The 23,629-nt window shown below is 41.7% G+C and overlaps 1 protein-coding gene across 16 annotated transcripts in view; it reads right to left on the bottom strand.

Moving 5' to 3' along the window:
- Window positions 1–23,629, bottom strand: part of TEX2 (testis expressed 2) — a 104,061-nt gene that overhangs the window by 49,961 nt on the left and 30,471 nt on the right. For 12 of the 16 annotated variants that reach the window (XR_011422857.1, XR_011422859.1, XM_023652209.2 and 9 more), the window contains one exon: window positions 9,555–11,211. Coding sequence is in view for 13 of the 16 variants with exons in the window: in XM_023652209.2 (XP_023507977.1) it covers window positions 9,555–11,186 (1,632 nt within the window). In the remaining 3 variants the exon portion in view is untranslated. Of the gene's footprint in view, window positions 1–9,554; window positions 11,212–23,451; window positions 23,601–23,629 lie in introns of those variants that run through there. The other 4 variants (XR_011422858.1, XM_070226054.1, XM_070226052.1 and 1 more) reach the window with 2 other exon arrangements.

The following is a 23,629-nucleotide window of genomic DNA, read 5'->3' as shown; positions in this document are numbered from 1 at the left end:
GCTGAAAGTACAAACCGCAATCTGTAAAGGGACTCATTTAATACTTGGAAAGATTAAAAGCTACAATTAACCTTTTGCAACATAATAAAGTCTGGAAGAACTATTATTGTGCTCACTTTCAGTTACACTGTCAATCAGGAGGTCAAGGCCAATGCTCTCTTGGTTAGCTTGATGCTGAGCTGACCAGAGAAAAGCACCAGCCATCTGACCAAGGAAGTGATGGGGCTTTCTCTACCTTCAGCGCGTGGGGTGCTTGGGCTGACACCCTGCTGTCACGTGGCTGTGCTGGCATTTGAGGCTGCCTGTCACTCAGATACCCTGCCTCATTCATCTAGTCTATCAGGGAAGGAGCAAATCCTTTTTTTTTGAGGAAGATTAGCCCTGAGCTAACATCTGCTTCCAATCCTCCTCTTTTTGCTGAGGAAGACTGGCCCTGAGCTAACATCCATGCCCATCTTCCTCTACTTTATATGTGGGATGCCTGCCACAGCATGGCTTGCTGAGCAGTACCATGCCCGCACCCGGGATTGGAACCAGCGAACCCCGGGCCGCCAAAGCAGAACGTGCGCACTTAACCGCTGCATCACCAGCTGGCCCGGTAAATCCTAAACATAAGAACAGAGTCAGGACCGGAGGCCCCTGCTGCTGAAAGTCATCTCTGAAGCATACAAAAACGTGATTACTTTTCTTTTGTCCTCAAAACTAAAACATAAGCAGTATTTTCTCATTGCCAGGCTTAAACCCTTTTTGGTGTATTAACGGTTTAGAACTGGAGTCATCAGTTAAAACACAGTATCATAGATCACGGATTTTGGAATATAGCAGGAACAGTCCACTAAACTTTACAGCACTTTAGATACAAACTTGATTTCACCCATCAAAGACAAACAGACCTACAGACATAGAGAATTCATATTATGAATGACAGCCTCAAGCAAATAGTTAACATTCAAAATAAAGGCTGCTCGAAGACACCATCATGAATATACAAAAAAATCCCTTCAGGGAGGGAAGCACCAGTATCAATACTATCCACACCCTCCAACTGCCTGCTTCAAGGTCACCTTCCCAGCAGCGTCACAGAAGCACTGGAGTCAGGGGTAAAGCCACAGACTCTGCTTGGAAAAATCACCTTTATTCCAGTTTTTGCTATCATTCAGGGTAGCATCTCCCCAATTCAGGTATATGCCTTGGCAGAAAGTAACAGAGGTAGGAGACAACAAGCATTCAAATTAGAAAAATAAGATGATTTCAGATGAACCACTGAAAAAAATCAAAGTTTGATTTATGTTAATATACGATAAACATTAAATCATATTAACAAGTGTTGAAATAAGACAATAAACAGATTAGTAAGCAAATAAATCAGTAGCCTCCAAACTTTTTAGATCACATATCCTATCAGTTAAAAAAATTTTTTGAATACCCACAATATATACATTTACTTATAAATTATATACATGTTCTAATGTAATACAGCTTTTATAAAAAGTAAAGAAATAAAGAGCAAAAGATGAAATAATTAGCCTTTTTGCTAACTTGTAGCTTTTCCTTTCTGATAGCTTTGTACTATCTTCAGCTGATATCTCAAGGCACGATATGTACACTTTGGGTGAGGCTCATCGTTAATGATAACGATGTAAATCCATATTTCAAATAGTCTTGTCGATAATTTCCAAGGATTTTGGCCAAAGGTCAGCATATGGTCATCTGTATGTTAAATATTAACAAGGCTTATTTACTTTCTTAGATAGAAAGAGTAAAAATATACACAAATAGAAACTTTAATATTTTCTTCTCGGCTAGTATCTTCAGCAACCTTTAGGAGACCACTTAAAGAAGCACCAGAATGAAACAGAATTCACAACAGCTGCCAGGGCACCAAGACCACACATGTTCATGCCCTGGGGCCATCTTGCTTACAATCTCCTTGTCTTTGGGGGTATGGGAAATCTTTTCTTTAAAGGCTAGTTACTGTATGATAAAAACAATCTTCAATGGATTTAGTTCTTTCCTTATACATTACGTATAAAATTTAGAGGTGAAAAGATACCTAGCACTGATTATTTTCTTCATGGTTAACACCTTACTCTTCTAAAAAACATGACTTGAGAAATCTCACACCCATAATGCCCACAGGCTCTCCCCTCACTCTATAAATGACACCTGGAACAAAAACAGAAGATGGTCCTCTAATTCCTTGCTGGAATTCAGGATGCATTCTCCCAAGGAAACGATGCTATAAACTGTAGTTACACACAGGTAGATCAGAATTACAGTTCAGCCATGCTGAAAGTTAGTAAGTTAAGTGGAAAACTGGCAAAGTGTTGAAAATTGCTGAAGCTGGGTATTGGGTACATGAGGGTTCAATACTATTCTCTCCACTTTTGTGTATACTTGAAATTTTCTATAATAAAAAGTTAAAAAACAAAAGATCCAAAAAAAAAAAAATCATTCTGGGGTCACCTACATTGTTAACCATTGTTCCTATGGAATTCAGGAAGCATTTTCCCACACAGTCGCCTCTCCAACCAACTTCAAAACATGGGGTACCTGCTTGTAAATGAATGCCTGCACTGAAACACCTTACCTGACAAGCTTCTTTAGCAACAAGGGCACTGGGAAATAGCCATGTTTATAAAAGCCATACATAAAAACTCAAATGACCCATGAGAGGGGCAGGATATTTTCAGTTAAGTATAATGCAGAAAGAATTGCTTTTTTATTTCTTGTACTCATTATACTGAGGGTTATAAGAGACCAACGAAAAGCAACCCGTCCTTTTTGGCTGTATGTAATGAGGCTGTTTCTCCTTAAGATTTGCTTACCCTAATTTCTTAAAAGAAAGAACTGCATGAAACTGAGATTAAATTTAGAAGTTAGAATTTCTTCTCAAACTGATAATGTTCTCCCTACAAAATTATTCTTTTATATATCAAAACCAAAGCCTGTATTTAGGGAATGCAATTATTTTAAAAACCTATCCTTCTATTAAATATCTAAATGTGACATGATCTAAGGAAAAAAGGTTCTCCAAAATTAATTTCTATCAGTCTTGCGATGGTGTGAATGTAATTTTAGTTATCCTTCTAGGCCATATCTTTTAAAAAGAGACAGATCATCACTCTGGAAACCAACATCCTACTGCTGTGTTCTGCAGGTGGTTTATAAGTCTGAAATAAAGAATTTACTCATGAATAGAATTCAAAACTACATGAGTCATACACTCAAACATAAACCCAAGAACCTTTTGGAATCTTCGGGAAGCTTCTCATTACAGACATGTAGAAATGTTAGTGTGCAGGAATGGCACTGAATTAAACATACTCCTGGTCAAGTGACAAGTACATTTTTGGAGAAAGAAGAACATCCAACTTGCTCAAGAATGCTCAGCAAAAACAAACGTCCCAAGTGCAATATGCTGACTCTTAGTGCCTCATTCTCCCCATGCCCAAAGTCATTCTTTCCCAGGGCCACCAGCTCAAGGTACCTAGCTTGTCACCCAAAATAAAACCCCCAGAAGGTTACCACCCAGGGGTGGTGCTTGCAATAATGCCCTTGGACTCTGCAGCACACATGAGGCTCTGCCTTGAGCTAACTTACCCAGACGGCCATGCTTTAAGTCACGTTAGCTTCTAACATTTTGGTCTTCCCCTGGCTTTCATTCATTCACTTCCCTTTGTGTTGACAACCTGTGGCAACCTTTCTCCTATTTGCTGCTTTGCATCAGCTATGAATTCCCACACATTAAGAACAAGCAGGCTTTGGAGGAGTTCTAAGAGTTCTTTGTGATAGCTCTTTGGCCTCACAAAGGTTTTGACCGCTTTTATTCCAGACAGTAGAGCTGCTGATCAGCAGGGTTCAGAGTGGAAGATGGTGGAGTACCACGAGGCCTAACCAACCGCACACCAGTCGCTAAGAATAGCTACTACTTGGCTGCAAATTAATCTTTTTGGCTCACCGTCCCACATACTCATCCCTGGTGCAGCATCATTTTTAAATAGTGTCTGCAGTGTGGATGGAATAATAAAATCACCCAGATAAAGTACAGAAAAATTTTACTTTTCTCCTACTTTTCCTTGTCATGTGAAGTCACATTGAAGAAAAATTGCCATGCTCCTTGAATTATTTACGAAGCCAATAAAGGAACCAGATTCTTGGTCCAGGTGGCAGGGACTTCCTGGACCCATCAATGAGAACTTCTATGGCTCAGAAGTTTAAAAACACATGGTCTCCTAAAACAGTCCTAGAGCACAAGCTCCCTGCCTGACTGGTTCACGGGGCTCCCAGACAGCATCTACTTAGGGCATGACGTACGGAGGATCACCGTCAAGGGGCTGGGCCTCTGCACGAGGGATCTTTATCACAAGCAGGTTTTATAGCCTCCTATATCAGTGAAGTTTTTAAAAAGTTTCCCTACCTGCCCTCAAGAATTACATCATCGTATCCTCTATAAAAATCAACTAAATAGCATGACATGCATGGAAAATAACTCAAGCCAGCTGACTAATCCTCCAAATCAAGCTATTTTCAAAAAGCGGCCCTTTCAACTCAAACTAGAAACAGGTTCACAGACCTGTTTTATAAAGAAACCAAGGCCCATCTCCTACATGACTTTAAAGCCATAAATCTGGAGGCAGAGTGGAAATCTAGAACTCGCCATCATCCCCATTTCTCCAATGCTCTTTTTGGCATAAGCCATTCTTTACTCCTTTTGAATTCAGGAGGGCAGCGCTGTAGGAACACTGGTTAAGAGGTGAGCAGACACTGCCAGACGATTTCTAATCAACAAACACCAAGTTTCAAATCCTGTCAAAGATGTACCATCTTAACTTTTTCATTGCTTTGGGAAAAGAAAAAACTCTCCATAAGCTGAACTTTGCAGTAATTATTTTTTTGTCTTCTTAAAAGATCACTCCTATCAACCTCTGACTAAACTTTTTTTTTTTTCTTTTTGCTGAGGAAGACTAGCCCTGAGCTAACATCTGTGCCTATCTTCCTCTTCTTTATATGTGGGACACGTGCCACAGTATGACTGACAAGCAGTGCGTAGGTCTGCACCTGGGGTCCGAACCAGCGAACCCCAGGCTGCTGAAGCGGAATGTGTAAATTTAACCGTTGCCCCACTGGGCTGGCCCCTAAACTTTTTTTTTTTAAAGCAAGTATCAGGAATTGTTTTTTAAAAAGCAACTTCACTGGTAAATGATAGGGTCAATACTGACTCAGTGCCTAAATTTTCTGATCAAACCGAATTCATCCATCAGCCCATCCATTCATCTAAAAATTACTTATCAGGGCCCGGCCCCGTGGCCAAGTGGTTAAGTTTGCTCGCTCTGCTTCAGCAGCCCAGGGTTTCGCCGGTTCAGATCCTAGGCGTGGACATGGCACCGCTCATCAAGCCATGCTGAGGCAGCATCCCACATGCCACAACTAGAAGAACACACAACTAAAATACACAACTATGTACCGGGGGGATTTGAGGAGAAAAAGCAAAGAAAAAAGAAGATTGGCAACAGTTGTTAGCTCAGGTGCCAATCTTAAAAAAAAAAAAAAAATCCCATTCGATTGGCATCCTCTGTGTAGTTAGTAAATTCTTGACATATAGCAGGGATTGGACTCAACACTAAAGATTGACTACATTAAAATTAAAATATTCTCAAAACAATTAAGTGCTCAAACCAGTTTAAACTGAATGCCATTAGACACTGGAGTAAATATAAGTACCACTTTTCTTTGCTAAAGTCAGCACTAACTTACTCAGAGGGCACATAATTGAGGTAGTCACAGCACCACCATACTGAAAAAGCTTAGCAACCATGCCCACTGAGTCACTGCTGCTCCACTTCATACGTTAATGCTAAGCTTAAGTGTGTCACATCCTCAACACTCAACACTAGCTTCTCTTAAAAAAGAAACAATCTCATAACATGTTGCCATGTGAAAGAAAGAAAAAAGGTCAGACTGCAAAATACATGATCCCATTAAGTCAAAACAAAAAGATTGTGAGTGTGCATGTGTATACTCATACATGCAGAAACTTTAAAAAAAAAAACTAGGATATATGCCAAATCATTAACTATAATTCCCTCCCATAGTGTGATAAAGAACAATTTTTTTGAGTTTTCTGTGTTTTTTAAACATTGACGATATATGTCTTTTGAATAAGGTAAAAAAAATTATGAAATTAAAAAGCAAAACAAAACAAGCAGTATTTTGGACCCTGAGTGTTCTTCCCCTTGTGGGGTTTTTTTTTTTTTTTTTGCAATCAAGAGAGATCATGGTGACAATTTTTTTCTTTTTTTTTAACAGAGAAGTGTTGTTTTAATGGTTTACATCCACAAGACTTCTGGGAAGGAGGCAGATTCCCAATGTGTAAAATATGAATATTTCAGAGTCAACATTCTTTTTTTTTTTTTGTAGTGTTTTTTAAATTAAGATTATGATAGTTAACAACCTTGTGAAATTACAGTTGTACATCATTATTAGTCATGTTGTAGGTGCACCACTTCACCCCTAGTGCCCTCCCCTCACCCCTCCTTTCCCCTGGTAACCACCGATCAGTTCTCTTTGTCTATATGTTAACTACCACCTATAAGTGGAGTCATACAGAGTTCGTCTTTCTCTGTCTGGCTTATTTCACTTAACATGTTACCCTCAAGGTCTATCCCTGTTGTTGTGAATGGAACAACTTTGTCCTTTTTATGGCTGAGTAGTATTCCATTGTATATATATACCATATCTTCTTTATCCAATCATCAGTTGCTGGGCACTTAGGCTGGTTCCATGACTTGGCTATCGTGAATAATGCTGCGATAAACATAGGGGTGCACGGGACTTTTGGAATTGCTGATTTCAGGTTCTTAAGCTAGATACCCAGTAGTGGGATGGCTGGGTCATAAGGTATTTCTATTTTTAACTTTTTGAGGAATCTCCTACTGTTTTCCATAGTGGCTGCACCAGTTTGCATTCCCACCAACAGTGTATGAGGGTTCCTTTTTCTCCACAGCCTCTCCAACATTTGTCACTCTTGGTCATGGTGCCATTTTTTGAGCATTCTTATTTAAACAGAAATGAGGAAAAACCTATTAACAGAGAAACCAAACAAGCTTTGAACTATCAAAAAGCCATCAAAAAAATAGAAAACAGCAAGTGTTGACGAGGTCTGGAGAAATTGGAACACTGTATACTGTGGGCAGGAAAGTAAAATGGTATAGGCACTGTGGAAAATAGTATGGCAGTTCCTCAAAAAAATTAACAATAGAATGACCATCTGATCCAGCAATTCTACTTCTGGGTATATACCCAAAGGAAGTGAAAGCAGGGTCTCAGAGAGATATTTGCACACCCATGTTCACAGCAGCATTATTCACCATAGCTAAAACATGGAAGCAACCCAAGTGTCCACTGACTGATGAATGCATAAGCAAATGCAGTACATACATACAATGGAATATTATTCAGCCTTTAAAAAGGAAGGAAATTCTGGGTCTGGCCCAGTGGCATAGCAGTTAAGGTCACACACTCCACTTTGGCAGTCCAGGGTTTGCCAGTTCCAGTGCCAGGCACAGACCTACACACTGCTTATCAAGCCATGCTGTGTCAGGCATCCTCATATAAAGTAGAGGAAGATGGGCACGGATGTTAGCTCAGGACCAATCTTCCTGAGCAAAAAGAGGAGGATTGGCGGTGGATGTTAGCTCAGGACTAATCTTCTTCCTCAAAAAAAAGACAGACTAGAACATGGAAGAACCTTGAGGACATTATGCTAAGTGAAATAAGCCAGTCACAAAAAGACAAAAACTGTACGGTCCCACTTATATGACATACTTAGAGCATTCAAAATCAAAAAGACAGACAGAATGGTGGTTGCCAAGGGCTAGGGGGACGGAAGAACGGGGAGTTGTTTAATGGGTATAGAGTTTTGGTTTTACAAAATGAAAAGAGATATGGGGATGAACGATAGTGATGATTATACAACAATGTGAATGCTTTTTTTTTTTGAGGAAGATTAGCCCTGAGCTAACTGCTGCCAATCCTCCTCTTTATGCTGAGGAAGACTGGCCCTGAGCTAACATCCGTGCCCATCTTCCTCTACTTTATATGTGGGACGCCTACCACAGCATGGCTTGCCACATGGTGCCATGTCTGCACCTGGGATCCAAACCGGCAAACCACGGGTCACCGAAGCAGAACGTGCGCACTTAACCGCTGCACCACTGGCCCAGCCCCTGAATGTATTTAATACCACTAACTGTACACTTAAAAATGGTTAAGAGGGGGCCAGCCCGGTGGGGCAGTGGTTAAGTGCGCATGTTCTGCTTTGGCGGCCCGCGGTTTCTGGTTTGGATCCCAGGTGCGGACATGGCACCATGTGGCAAGCCATGCTGTGGTAGGCGTCCCACATATAAAGTAGAGGAAGATGGGCATGGATGTTAGCTCAGGGCCAGTCTTCCTCAGCATAAAGAGGAGGATTGGCAGCAGTTAGCTCAGGGCTAATCTTTCTCAAAAAAAAAAAAAGAATAAATAAAATTATATAAAAAAATAATAATTACAAAAAACTGGTTAAAGGGCTGGCCCAGTGGCGCAGTGGTTAAGTGCACACGTTCCGCTTCTCGGTGGCCTGTGGTTCACTGGTTTGGATCCCGGGTGTGGACATGTTACCGCTTGGCAAAAGCCATGCTGTGGTAGGCATCCCCCGTATAAAGTAGAGGATGATGGGCACGGATATTAGCTCAGGGCCAGTCTTCCTCAGTAAAAAGAGGAGGACTGGCAGTAGTTAGCTCAGGGCTAATCTTCCTCAAAAAAATTTAAAAAAAAAACAGTTAAGATGTAAATTTTGTTATGTATATTTTACAATTTTAAAAATATATATAAAAATGTGTGTATGTGCCCATGACTTACAAACTATACAAGCTACAACTATACTTTTATATTGTGTATATTATGAAACATACACAATAACCAGAAATTATTTAAGTATGCAAAAATAAACACAAATGGAAGTTCTAAAATTTTCTTCCTGCACCCTGATAGATCGTCTCAGGCCCCCCTCAGGAGGCCCAAAGTCTGAGATCTGACACACACTGAATGGGGATGTCTCTTTCTCCAGCCCAAGCCCCACTGCATGCAGGGGAAAGAGGAGTGCCAGCAGGAGCTAGCCGCTCACATTAATTTGCCTTCTCTTCTTCCTTTCCTTCTCCTGCATAACAGGAGTATCTGACCCTTCTCCAGGGTCTCAAGAATATTTAATCCTAATAGACTCAGCCATAATGAATCCTAAGCAAGTAGCAAATCTCTGCCAAGTTTAGAGAGAGACTCAGATAAGAACTGGATGTGAATGCTACTCTCTAGAACCTTGGAGATCCCTGAAAAAATACTTGGTGAAATCGGCAAAACCTGAACTAGAATGAGGTTTCCAGATAAGCTTCTTGGGTACCTGGAGAATGAAGATCCCAAAGTCTTAAAAACACTGCTTGTGACAATTAATTAAACAAATTAAGTCAGATCTGAAATAAGGCTGCATGTGACAGAAAGCGCGCTGGAGAGAGGCTTACCTTCAGTATTTCAGGTTCTTTGATATCCAGAGGTCTTGTGTTCCAGTGTTGTAGATTTTTACATAATCTCTGATATTTATGAGCACTTGGTGGTGTAAAAAACCAAATCACGCAAACTGCAGTCATGAATCCAAGGCCAACTCCCAGCAAGAGTCCACTCGTATACTGGGGGAGGGGGAGGATGAGGTACGCATAGACACACATTATAAAGAAGCCCAGCGTCTTCACTGGTAATTCCGGGTGCTGCACAGCCGAAGCCATGTCTTCGTCACTGTCAAGAGATGTGCGATCATCTGCCAGCACGTCTGGCTTGAGAGGGATATCTGCGAGCTTATCAACTTTACTCTCCCCCTCCGTTTCCAAATCAAAGTCCTCAGTGTACAGTTCACAAAACTCTTCATCTTCTTTGCTCACTAAGGCAGACAAAGAACATTTCTCAAGAACTAGAGAACTTGTCTTCAGGCCTAAATCCTTTAGACTGCTCACCTGGGAACTTTTTGGTTCCACCTCTCTTGCAGGCTCCTCAGTGGACTTCGGGGGGTCACTTCTGGGGATGCTGGGTTCACTTCCATAGCCATCCCCCTCGGAATCATACTCCTCTTCCTTGATGCTGTAGTTGTTATTGCTTTCTAAGTGACCGTTCAGGCTGGACAGATTGGAGAGTTCTGAAGCACTTGAAGATAAGGCTTTGGGCCTATGGCTCCCACTTTCTTCCCCTATAATTTTACTAAGGAGCTGAAAAGGCTCATATATGACTTCTGAAAGGCGTCGTTTAGTGTCTTCAATTTTAGCCTCCATTTCGGGCACTTTAAAAAAGGAGCGCGTATCGGAGGGAGAAGTCAGTGGGGAAGAAGGTGCAGTTTTGGAATCTCCACCTGTGTTTCGTGGCTGTGTGAACTGCTTGAACAGGTGTAAATTCAGCTTGGAGTCAGGAGCTTTATAGGACACAGTATCTGACTCCTGCCTGGAGGTGTCTGTGGACAGAGACTTGACTAACGTCTTCATCAAGTGCCTGTGCCTGGGGGGGTGTAGGGATTCTTTTGGCTCCACCTCGGTCGACAGGGACTTCACAAGGCTCAAGAAGGGTTTTGTGCTGGAAAGTGTGGAGGATGAGGCACTGGATGAGAGGACAGGAGACTTGGAAGGAGAGGACAGTGGGGAGGAGGAACTGGTTTTCTGCTCAGAAAGGGAGGACACACTGGGAGAGCTAGCTAAGGGCCCCAACAAAGACGACCCTGGAGACAGAGCCAATGGCACTGTACTTAATACTTGCACTGCTGGAGGAGGGGACTCCAACAGCTTTACAGCGTTCTGGGAGACGGGCAAAATGGCAGGGGACAGTCTATCTGCCAGGATAGGCTGGGCAGCAGGGCCAGTGGGGTCATAGCCACCCTGGGGTTCAAAGTAGAGGTCTTCCTTGGCTTCGAGCCCCGTTACAATGCTTCGGTCGTCCAACCCCTCCTCGAGGTACTCCCTGAACTCCTCCTCCTCTTCCTCCTCCTCCTCCCCGGATGCCGAGAAGTGAATGGCGATAGTGTCTCGGGACACGGACCTCTGTACATGCACTCTGGGGGCTGATGGTTTTGGCATGTCAGTGATTTTTTCGGCATGGCGACCATTCAGACTTGTCATTGCCGGCTTCACAAGGGCTCAGGTTCTGTGAAAACAGCAAGAAAAACAGAAATCAGAAAGTGGTTTCTCCACAGGAGACACTGTCATGTGCATAAAGGAGCACAGATGATGCTCACTTCTAAATGGTGATTATGCTTTTACTTGGCAGATGGCCACTGTTTTTCACTTGAGTGGGTTTAATGATTTCATTTTCACCAGATAAATTCCAGTTAGATATTCTCTTTTATGAGATAACTACAAACCAGTATTATAAATGCCATACAATCTGTCTTACTTCACAACATCTGAGTAATCGTTTCCTCCCTCTTAACTGGCTCATTTCTATCAGCAATTCTGTATTTCAAGCCTTGAAATACCTGCACAATAGACGTCACCAGCATTACTTCAGAAGTCTAACAGGATAAAACACAGCATCCTGCTGATTTTAAGGATCTTGGAACAAAAATTTCACCAGTGGTTTTCTAGCTATAAAAAGCTAACCGAGGAGGGTTATTGCTTCCATTGCAGTTTTCACAGCAATCCTAACAATTACTTGGCTTGCATCTTCCAAGAACACTCATACTATCTTGCCACTGCAAATGAGTAGCAAAGTATCCGAGTATGGAAAGGGAAATCTGTAAACTAATTGCTATGACCTGTTGGCTTCTTTATTTGCCGAATGGTAGGTACCATAAGGCCTGGGTATTCAGGCAGCCATGAAGACATGGCCATCTTCTGAGGCTTCCGGATAAAGCAAACATATTTTAAACTGAATCCAAGATTCAAAGGGCAGGAAAATGAAGCATGAAGTATCAGTGCTGTAACCAACCACCAAGCAAGGACTCTGCTAAGGGCTATGGTGAGAGACATGGAAGTTATGCTTTCTGCCCTTCTGGAGCTTAGTAGCTAGCTGGAGAGAAAATAGACATCTAAAAACCTGGGCAGAAAAACACAAGACACCAAGCCCACCTTGTGACATCTAGGACACTGCCTGTCTCCTTACTCCCTTAAGGCCCATTTACTGGGCACCAGGCATCATGACAAGCCCCACAAGATTGAAATTAACACCAAGATCTAGAAAGAAACCCCGTCAAAATGAGTGGATCTCAGGCATTTTGAGGAGGGTGAGACCAGTGTGAGAGGTAAGACACTTGCTCAGTCTTTTAAACTGATGAGCAGGTTGTAGTGAAATGGGCATGATTACAGAGAAGGGACAAAGGCATGAAGATGAGCATGGGCACAGTGTGTCCTGCCACATGGTCTGTTTTCTACCTCCAGGACAGAGCGTGGGTGTTGGGAAGCAATGGGAGAGCATCAGTACAAGAGAGGTATCATGGAAGAGTGGGAAGAGCAGCCTTGAGACTAGAAAATAGGGCTTCTGATACTTGTTCCTGTTTCAGCTGACTCTGGAACTCTTCCAGGGACCTTGAACAAGCCAAGACTTCACTGGGTCTCAGAATCTTCATCTGTAAATGGAGGATTAAGAGTCTTTTCCAAATCTAAAACCCTACATGTTTATGTTTACAGGTGATTGTATACAACCCGACATAACACACTTATATAAGTAGTCTACCATAAACAATATTATGTTGCTTATTTCTTTAATTTGAAGGACTCCTATATTTAAGTCTTCTGCCAAATACTCATGTTCAAAATGCTGATGACTGATACTACCAACAAGAGAAAAGGTAAACCTGGGCAGGGGAGTGCAGGAAACAGTGATCATGGATCACTAGAAACAGGAAATAACCCAAAGATGACAAGAATTACAGTTCAAAGGCCTAGCCATAACAAGGACACATCTGAAACTACACATTCTCAGTATCAATATTTCAAAGAAATTACTTTCCTAAAAACCTTCCAACAGACTAAAGAGCTTCTGCAATGCAAAAAAACCAGGATCAAAACAAAGAGACAATCCACCAATTGGGAGAAAAGATTTGCACGTCATACGTCTGACAAGGGGTTAATCTCCATAATATATAAGGAACTCACAGAAATGAACAATAAGAAAGCAAACAACCCGATCAAAAAGTAGGCAGAGGAGATGAATAGACATTTTTCCAAAGAAGATATACAGATGGCCAATAAACATATGAAAAGATGTTCAACATCACTAATCATCAGGGAAATGCAAAGCAAAACTACACTAAGATAACACCTTACACCTGTTAAAATGGCTATAATCACCAAGACTAAAAATAACAAATGTTGGAGAGGGTATGGAGAGAAGGGAACCCTCACACACTGCTGGTGGGAATGCAAACTGGTGCAACCACTGCGGAAAACAGTATGGAGATTCCTCAAAAAACTAAAAATAGAACTACCATACGACCCAGCTATCCCACTACTGGGTATCTATCTAAACAACCTGAAATCAGCAATCCAAAGTAACATATGCACCCCTGTGTTCATTGCAGCACTATTCACAATAGCCAAGACATGGAAGCAACCCAAGTGCCCATCGACTGATGACTGGATAAAGAAGATGTGGTATATATACACAATGGAATACTTCCCAGCCAGAGAAAAAGACAAATTCATCCTATTTGCAATAACACGGAAGGACCTAGAGGGAATTATGCTAAGTGAAATAAGTCAGTCTGAGAAAGACAAACACCAGATGATTTCACTCAAATGTGGAATATAAACAAATAATGGGACAAAGAAAACAGTTCAGTGGTTACCAGGGGAAGAGGGGTGGAGGGAGGCACAGTGGGTGAAGGGGAACACTTATGTGGTGACAGTCAAGAAATAATGTACAAGTGAAATCTCACATTGATGTAAACTATTATGAACTCAATAAAAAAATGTGTTGAAATATCGAGGGGGGGGGGAAACTTTCCACCAGAATTTTACCCTCACTTATTTATGACCCTCAGGCTTTCCTATCCCCACTGGATCCAGGAAAAGGAAATGATTTCTATCAGTCAACAAAGCAATTTAAATCCAGGAGGTGGCAGCCAGCTAGAAAGACAGACTCAGGTCCAGGACAATCCTTCCCTGTTATCTCTAAGCCACGGATTTGTAGGCTTAGTAGGAAGAAAAATACCAAGCGCAACACATGTTTTTCATTTAACTGTCACCTAGTTTTCTAAGAGTAATTTAAAAAGAAAATTATAGAGGTAATTTAAAAAGAAAGTTTGGTACTTGATAATTCTCAGTAGGCTGAGAAATAAGCCTCATTTCAATTGCTTTAAGAACATGAAGGACGATCCGCAGGGCTCTGCTGCTCTGAGGGCGCTTCAGGAGAGTGTGGCCACAAGCGAAGGCGACTGTGGGCAGAGGCGCAAACACAGAGAGCACGATTTTGAAGTTGAACAATGTTAAGTCAGTCCTCTGGGGAGCAAGGCAAGAGAGGAGAGGCTCCTCTGTAGTTGAGGGTGGGATTGCCTGGGAATCCACAGGCAAAGTCAGGCCCAGTCCAGAGCCAAAGAGTAAAAACAGCAGTGTATCCAGGAGCCTGTGGCCTCAACAGCCAAGCAAGGCCCCAGGGAACAGTGAGCTGGCACCTGTCCAGGAAGGGCCATCACAGGGGCCTACCTGCCCAATCCTCCAAGACAAGTCAGGCCCCCTGATTTGCTTGTTAAAGGGACTTCTGCTGATCTCTGATCAGACTGTCTCAAGGTCTGTGTCAGCCAACAGGGCCTGAGCTGGGCCCCATGGAAAGATGGGTGCCAGGCAGCCAGCCTGGGGCAGGCAGTCTGGATCACCACAGCTAATGTGTTTCTCCAGGGCTCAGGTAGTGGCTTCCAAGGTTTAGAGTAAACGCCCCCGAATCCACAGTGACCAAAGCCTGGCTCCACTTCACCAGTTTGTTGTGTGTGTGTGTTTTTGTTTTTTGTTTTTTTTTACTAAAACCAGCCGTGTGACGTAAAAACAGCACTACTACTTTTTAAATACAAGAAAATCTCAAGGCCCTGTTTGCTCATCTGCAAAATGAGGGGATTAGACTAGATGAACCAAGACTGCTTGTAGGACCAACTCTGCTGGATAACTGAGTGTGCTAGAACCAGGGTCCATGATTTGGGTTCTAGACAACCCATCAAGCAGTCACTCCTTCCTCCTCCTGGGGACCAGTCCAAGCCCCTCCTCTCTGTCCTCCTAATAGCTGGCTGCCAGAGTCAGCAAAACTGACCCTCTCATAGTCACAGCCTTGCAGGACACTCAAAATCAAGAGAAAATTGCACCTGACTGTTGTCCAGAAAGATTACGTGGTTTATCCAAGGCCACAGCACTGAACGAGGAGGGGGCGAAGGAGACAGTTAGACGTGGGCTTTCAACACTGATGTCCTGATGCCTTTCCCACCACAGCAAGCTCCTCCTCAAGCATGTCACGTACACTCTTTATTAGTCCTTGTCCTGGCCTTGGTAGCCGCCCTCTGTGCTCCTTCACGGACAGCTCTCCCAGGAACTAAGCTCGGTTCTCAACAATCTGCACACAACCAGCTGCACTGAGGAATGAAGAGTATCATCATTCATCTGACAATCTAGCATTATAAAAAAATAACTAGCCTTCTGCCTTCTAGTATCCAAACTCAATTATAAAGAGTCTCAAAAAAAACAGACAACCTTATCTCCAGCCCTCAGGAACTGAATGAAATGTCAAAAAAGGAAATTTCCTTCCCAACAGTTCTCCTTCTAAAGCTACCAACAGACCACAGCACTTTGGATCTGAACACTGAATCCTGAGTCTTGAGAGGGGAGGGCCTACACTTCACGCTGCCACATAGGACGATTTCCTGCCAGAGATACGTCTAAGTAAAAGTCTGATTTGGTCACAATCAAAGTGGTGCTAAAGATTAATTACATCCAGCCCCAGAATGGACAGGGCTGGGAGAGGCAACACTGACAAACTGAGGCCAGAGGGCTGGTGTCTGGGAAGGCAAGCTCCACTATCAGGACCACCATTCTGCTGAAAATAACTAACAATGAATTCAATATTTTTTTTTTTTTTTTTTTTAAGATTTTATTTTTTCCTTTTTCTCCCCAAAGCCCTCCGGTACATAGTTGTGTATTCTTCGTTGTGGGTCCTTCTAGTTGTGGCATGTGGGACGCTGCCTCAGCGTGGTTTGATGAGCAGTGCCATGTCCGCGCCCAGGATTCGAACTAACGAAACACTGGGCCGCCTGCAGCGGAGCGCGCGAACTTAACCACTCGGCCACGGGGCCAGCCCCTGAATTCAATATTTTTAAAAAAATCTGGGGCTGGCCCTGTGGCGGAGTGATTAAGTTCATGCGCTCCGCTGCAGCGGCCCAGGGTTTCATAGTTTCAGATCCTGGGCGCAGACATGGCACTGCTCATCAGGCCATGCTGAGGTGGCATCCCACATGCCACAACTAGAAGGACCCAGAACTAAAATATCCAACTACATACTGTGAGGATTCGGGAAGAAAAGGGAAAAATAAAATCTTAAAAAAAAAATCCGAAAAGCACTGAAGCTTCAACAACTGAATAAGGAATAACCAGGCCAAAACTAAGGAAAATGGGAACCTAGAGAGATGAGCCCTCAAGAAGCCACTCTTGTCCTCAAAACACTGGATGATTCTGGCAAATTGGAACTTTCATTTTAATGATCTCCCGAACAGAAACTGAAGCCCAGGGCTGGCAGAGGTGGAACACGAACTGGAGACCCTTCTACAAGGAGCTGGGACCTCAGAGGGCTACCTCTACTTGGCAAGAGGTGAGCCAGAAGCAAACTAGCCCTCACTGCGATTTAATAACTTTGAGGATATTATGCTAAGTGAAACAAGCCAGTCACAAAAAAAGACAAATACTGTATCCATTTATATGAGGTATCTAAAGTAGCCGAATTCACATAAACAAAAAGCAGAACGGTGGTTACCAGGGGCTGGGAGGATAAGAAAACGGGAAGTTGTTTTTTAATGAATACAGAGTTTCAGATTTTTATGATGAAAAAGTTCTGGAGATTGGTTGCATAACAATGTGAGTAGACTTAACACTACTGAATTATACACTTGAAAATGGTTAAGAGGGTAAATTTCATATTATGTATATTTTACCATAATTATAAATAAAAAATGTTTTTAAAATTTCACCATTCAAAACTTTACAATGAAAGTAGTATAATACCTAGAACTACTTATCATGCCAACTAAAACAACTATTCAAAAAGCTCACATTGTTCTTTAGTGTTTACACTACCTTGTGGTTACATTCTAAGATAATAAAGGCAAATGTACTTAGGTTCCCATACTCCTAGGGGAGAAAACAAAGCTTTTTAGAGCCAAATGCTCTCTGTACCTCAGCGTTAGTCACACGTTTTGGGGAAGCAGGATATCTCAAACTGCTCTGCGGATGGATCTTTGCTGACTATAATTCTCCATTAAGGTTTCTATGTCTTGTAAAGATGTTCATTGCTCTAAGATTGAGAACGCCTCCAATAAGTGTTTCTCCCCGCAGCATCTATGCAGGATTCCATTCTATCCAGTCTAAAAACAAGGAACAAATCAATGGCTCCCACCTAACCTGAACTCACAAAAACCAAAGGCCTCAAAGAGGAAGCCAGTAGCCAGTCGCCCTCCTATCATGAACTCCATGAGGCTACCAACTTCAGTGGAGTCAGAATTAGAATACGAAACATCCATGAAATTTATTTTATTTCTAGTCACTCAAAAAGGTTATGATCATTTATTAGGCCATGAAAAACCAATCAACAATAAATCAGACTGTACAATGAAAAATTAAGAGCTATTTTAAGACTCAATGTTGGCATTTATTAACTCAGAGATAATAACCTTTCTGAATCTGGTGGGGTCTTTTTGGCTAATTTTCCAATAATAACTGCCCTTCCTACCTGCTGTATTTGAAACAATTCAATCTTGGGGTTCTACAGAGGCATAAAAAGAGAAAATTGTTCCTTCCAGGCAGCTCACTTATCACCAATTCATCTACTTGGGTCTCCCACATTAAAACAGACAATAGTAATGTGGCTATTATTACTATTATTAATTTTTAATTTATATACTAGATTAGAAGAAGTGCTGGAGGAAGAAAAAAGAGAAGGAAGCAAGGAGGGAATAAAGCAATTTTGACTGAAAATTGAACTAGTCTCCAGATAGAGCACAGTACTATAGCATGTTAACAAGCAAGCCGGTTTGGAATGTCTCATTTCTCAGGAGCATCCCTAATCCTTCCAGATCATTATTAAAATTATTTGTCTTTGTAAAATTCATCCTGTTAGACATTTGCTGCCTCTGAACAAGGTTACACTTGGATATATGATGTATGAGTACCAACCATCTGCCAGCATGGGCTGCATCAGTCAACAGTTTTAATTCAAAAACTTCTCTTGGCAGAGGAAAAGAGGAAAGCTGCACAGTATTGCAGAGGATGTCTTAACACCTCTGATCTATGTATTTTTAAATAGAATCTGATTTTATAAAAAGTAGGGAAGAGGCCTTAAGATTCCATTTTTCTGCCTTGATGCTGCAGAGGAAACAGTGAATCTGGTCAAAACCAACCAGAGTAGGAAGGTCTGATTTAGCCTAAAAACCTCAAGTACATCTTTATAGCTATCCCTTGATTCATTTAAACTCAGTGGAGCAGCTAAGACTTGCCAGCAGCCATTCTAATCTGTTAATACTCCAACTCACAAACAAAAATCAATATTGACATTATAGTTAATGAACTAGCTCTAGCCTTAGTTGGACTTCAAAAAAGAAAAGAAAGTACTCTGTCAGCAAAGGCAATCCTCCCAAGGCACTTAGAGCTTGATTGTTAGAAACTCAGAACCCCTTTCCCACTAGTTACTAGGTTCCCAGACCCACACTCAAAGTCTTCAACCCAGCCGAGTCCTGCACCACAAACAACACGACATAGGGTTCCTACCACTGGTAAACAACACGTCCACCCGCTTCAGCCACTGCCCAGACCTTTTACCTGCCATGATGCAGGCCCACCTGGGAAAGAGTGCCACATACCTGGAGGAAAAAGGTATTCAAAAGCATTAACACAATTAGAATTTTGCTTTATAGATTGTTAGATGATCCTGATAATGAAATTCAAATTCAGTTCACAGTAACTCATTCAAAACCAGGTCATGCCTCCAGTGCAATCACACAAGGCCTGTGGAGGTACATAAAAAATTACATCGGTGTCATCCACCGGGAGAACTCAAGGAGACAACAGATGGACGTGGTATAATGACACCTAATAAAAGAAAGCAAAAAAAAAATTCTACCGTAATGAAAACTCAGGACAGGCTAATCAAGTAAAGAAGCCTGGCAATAAATTTTTTTTTTTTTTAGCAGAAAAGTCATGTATGTGACTTAGGAGGAAGAGATGCGGAGAAAAGAATATTGCAGATTTGAAACATCCGTGCAGGGAAAGGCACTGAGATGGGAACAAGTCTGTCAAGTCAGATCAAGAGGATCGCTAAACAATTAGGTTAGCTACAGCTGAGGGGCTGCACTGGGGGGTGCAGGAAGAAGACTAATATTTGAGTTTAGAGCTGGGAATCAATTGCTCTAAAACTTTAAAGGCTAAGTGTTTGGATTTATATTTAAATCTTAGGAAACAGAACCACTATAGGTTCTTGAGAAGTTTGAAAACTGGATGCAAACATCTTGTTCAAGTGAGTGAATGCCTGGAACCCAGTAGACTGAGCTGAAAATCTGGAAGATGAGAATAGGGTAGTGACCACGGTTACAAAACAGCACATTGCAGGGGCCGGCCCTGAGGCGCAGCGGTTAAGTGCACACGTTCTGCTTCAGTGGCCTGGGGTTTGCTGGTTTGAATCCCGGGTGCAAACTGGCACTGCTTGGCACGCCATGCTGTGGTAGGCATCCCACATATAAAGTGGAGAAAGATGGGCACGGGTGTTAGCTCAGGGCCAGTCTTCCTCAGCAAAAAGAGGAGGATTGGCAGCAGTTAGCTCAGGGCTAATCTTCCTCAAAACAACAACAACAACAACAAAAGCAGTGTTCCTAACCATTGTTTGGCTTTGGGTCTGTCATCATATATTATTCCCCTCCTGCTCCTCCCAATTGACTCTACTAGTCAGAATTATCAAGCCCAGTTACAGGCAGTAACATGAGAGAGCCAAAGTCTCACCACTCCTTGAATTTTTTAAACTTTATTTTGAAATAACTATAGACTCTCAGGATGTTGCAAAAGTAGTCCAGAGAGGGCCCCACGTACCTTTCATCAACCATTCCTCTGTGTGTGTGTGTGTGTGTGAGAGAGAGAGAGAGAGACAGAGAGAGGAAGATTCGCCCCGAGCTAACATCTACACCAATCTTCCTCTACTTTGTATGTGGAATTCCTCCACAGCATGGCTGATGAGTGGACTAGGTCCATAGCCAGGATCTGAACCTGCAAACCCGGACAGCTGAAGTGGAGCACACGGAACTTTAACCACTCAGCTACAGGGTCAGCCCCAACCATTCCTTTTTTAAAGTCAAATAAATTCCAAGTGGTTAAGAAATCAGCTTTTAACCAGAGACCACCAGTTCACCCTTGTAAGAAAAATGCCTTCTGAGTAAAGACTGAGTGAAGAGTAAAACTTCCCGTTTAGTCTTTCTTCAGGGCCTTAACGATCAAATGTAGAAAGACATCCTCAACAGACACTTCCCAAGTACATGAAGAGGCAATTCACCCAAAAGGTCAAATGGCCCATAAACAAACCAACAAGCTCCACTTACCAAAAACAACAAAAAATTGGAAAATAAGTCAACTCAACAATTTCTACCATCAAATTCCATGATTAAAATATAATGTATGATGCTGGTAAGGGTATAGTGAGAAAAATTCTCTCACTCTAATGGTTGGAACATAATTAGTAAAAACTTTTCTGAAAGCAATTTTGCAGTAACTATTAAGCAACTTGATAATGTCACACCTATACACACACCAGACAAAAAATGGGGGGCATTAATGCTAGTTTCCAGCATATAACAGGCTTATCAATAATTTTTATTTTCTGCTTTTAGGTATTTCCAAATACTCTTGTGATCTGGAAAAAAATTACATGTAAATGCATGTCAATCTTTAAAATAAAATCGTTATCTTCAGAATATAAAATTGTACGAGGCCATCACCCACACCTTACCCACAAGAAATCAAAGCAGAAAGATTCATTTTTATAAAATAAGTCATACACTATATACATATGTATGTATGTATGTAATCTGCTTTTATACTCAAGATTACACAGTGAAGTAATCTAGCATGTGAGTTATGAGTGAGGCCTTTGGCTTCAGTTCCACCAACCTGGTAGCAGTGTGACCGGGTCTGAGCAGTAAATTATTTACTCTAACCACGCCTCTGTTTCTCCATTTGTAAAATGGGAATTGCAGAAAAATGTTCAGAAGGGGCCGGCCCAGTGGCCAGCGGTTAAGTTTGCATGTTCCACTTCTCCGCAGCCCGGGGTTTGCCGGTTCAGATCCCAGGTGCGGACATGGCACCACTTGGCAAAAGCCATGCTGTGGTAGGCGTCCCATGTATAAAGTAGAGGAATATGGGCACGGATGTTAGCTCAGGGCCAGTCTTCCTCAGCAAAAAGAGGAGGATTGGCAGCAGATGTTAGCTCAGGGCTAATCTTCCTCAAAAAAAGAAAAAGAAAAAAAAAAGAATGTTCAGAAGATTACACACAACAATTTATGTAAAAGGCACTGAGCATGGTCCCTAGTAGAGAGCAAGCATTCCCTAAATGTCAATTGTTCTTGTAAGCATTTCCTCAAGTCAATAAAGATTCTTTTACACATGCTTTTAAATATCTATATAAAATTAATATTCCATAATGTAACCATTTCAACACAGGATACTACTTCAAATTTTTTGCTGTTACAAACAATGCTGCAATACATTATGATGCTGTATATAACCTTTGACTACCTCCAATTATTTCCTTAGGAAATATTTCTAGAAGTGAAATTACAAGGTTGAATAGCATATATAAATTTTCACTTCAATTAAAAAACAAATTTCAAACTCACTGTAAAAAACTTCAAGAGACATCTGTAGAGGAAAAGCGATGTTTTGTCCTGTTCCCCCCACCCCAAATCAACCTAGAATGTATCCCTCCAGTCCTTTTGTATGCGTTTATAAATATACACAAACACACCAAGCGGTTTTTGTTTTCAGTCTTAAAAGAGATCATACTATACATATTGCACTGCAGCTTGTTTTTCACTTACTATTTCTTGGACCTCTTCCTATGCCCATACTTATAAATCAACAGGCATATACATACATACATACATACATACACACACACACACACACCTTTTCTACATAGTACAGGTATACCGTCATCCACTTAACCATTCCTTTATTGATAGAAATTTGAGTTTTATCCAGTTTTCACTATTAGATACAATGCTACCTTGAAAAGCCTTCTATATAAATCTTGTGCACAAGGTCAACTCCATCCACAGGCACATTCTTAGAAGTGAAATTGCTAGAGGCACATATTTAAAATTTTGAAACTTACCAATTTGTCCAATTTACCAATTTATTCCTACCAACAGTGTATAAAAGTGTCCACCTTGAACTCTTGTCAAGACTGAACATTATTTAACATTTTTGCCCATCTGATGGATGCAGAAAAGGCAACTCAATGCTTTGATAATCATTTCAAGTTTTTCCTTATCTGTTTCTCTTCTTAACTGGTCATCATATTTCTTGCCCAAGGGTTTTTCTTATTCATTTTTGAATAATGGGTGGTCAACACTTTCTCTACTATATGTGTTTGCAAATATTTCCCCCCATCTCCGACCTGTCTTTTAATTTCTTAAATCTACAAAATTTTATATTTCGAAATGTTGAATCAGTCTTTTACTTTATAGTTTCCGGGTTTTATAGTTCCTGAGGCAGCTTTTCCCTTTCCATCAGCATAAAACCATTAGTCTCTGAAACTGTTTCAGACAATAGTGTATATAATGCACATATTGGTCTCTGTTCTCTGTACAAGGATCAAACTCTTTAGAAAAACTGACTAATGCGAACAATCATTTCTCTGTATTTTCCAGTCATAATAAATGGCAAGACCTGCAAGAAGGTCAGGAGACACTGTGTTCCTGGCAGGGGCATGGTCATGGCTGGCCAATTGGACACAGCAGGGTTCCCTGTGAGAAGAACCACCTGCCTATAAACCCCAGGAGGTAACATTCCTCCATAAACTCCACCACCACTGTGGATTGTGACAGGGAAGGACTCGAGCTGAGGGCAGCCCAGTGAGGTGACCCAGCCCAAAAGTTCCAGTCAAATGTGAGATTTTGACAACTGTTCAGCTAGTAGTAGAATCAGTCACTGAAATACATACCAGCTGAAGCCATGCGGCAGCAGGGGCAGAAGCTCTGAGGAGGACCAAGACTCTCAAATGACAGTGATGGAACTCACCCACTTCACCTCCCTGAGCCTTGGGTTTTCACTGTTAACTGAGGGGACCCTCCCCCATTGTCTTCAAGGAATTTTCCAGAAAGCTGTACATTCTATATCTA

The sequence above is a fragment of the Equus caballus genome, chromosome 11 (genome assembly GCF_041296265.1).
Source record: "Equus caballus isolate H_3958 breed thoroughbred chromosome 11, TB-T2T, whole genome shotgun sequence".
Taxonomy (NCBI): Eukaryota; Metazoa; Chordata; class Mammalia; order Perissodactyla; family Equidae; genus Equus; species Equus caballus.
Note: the sequence above shows the minus strand (reverse complement) of the source record. Positions and strands in the feature narration are given on the sequence as shown.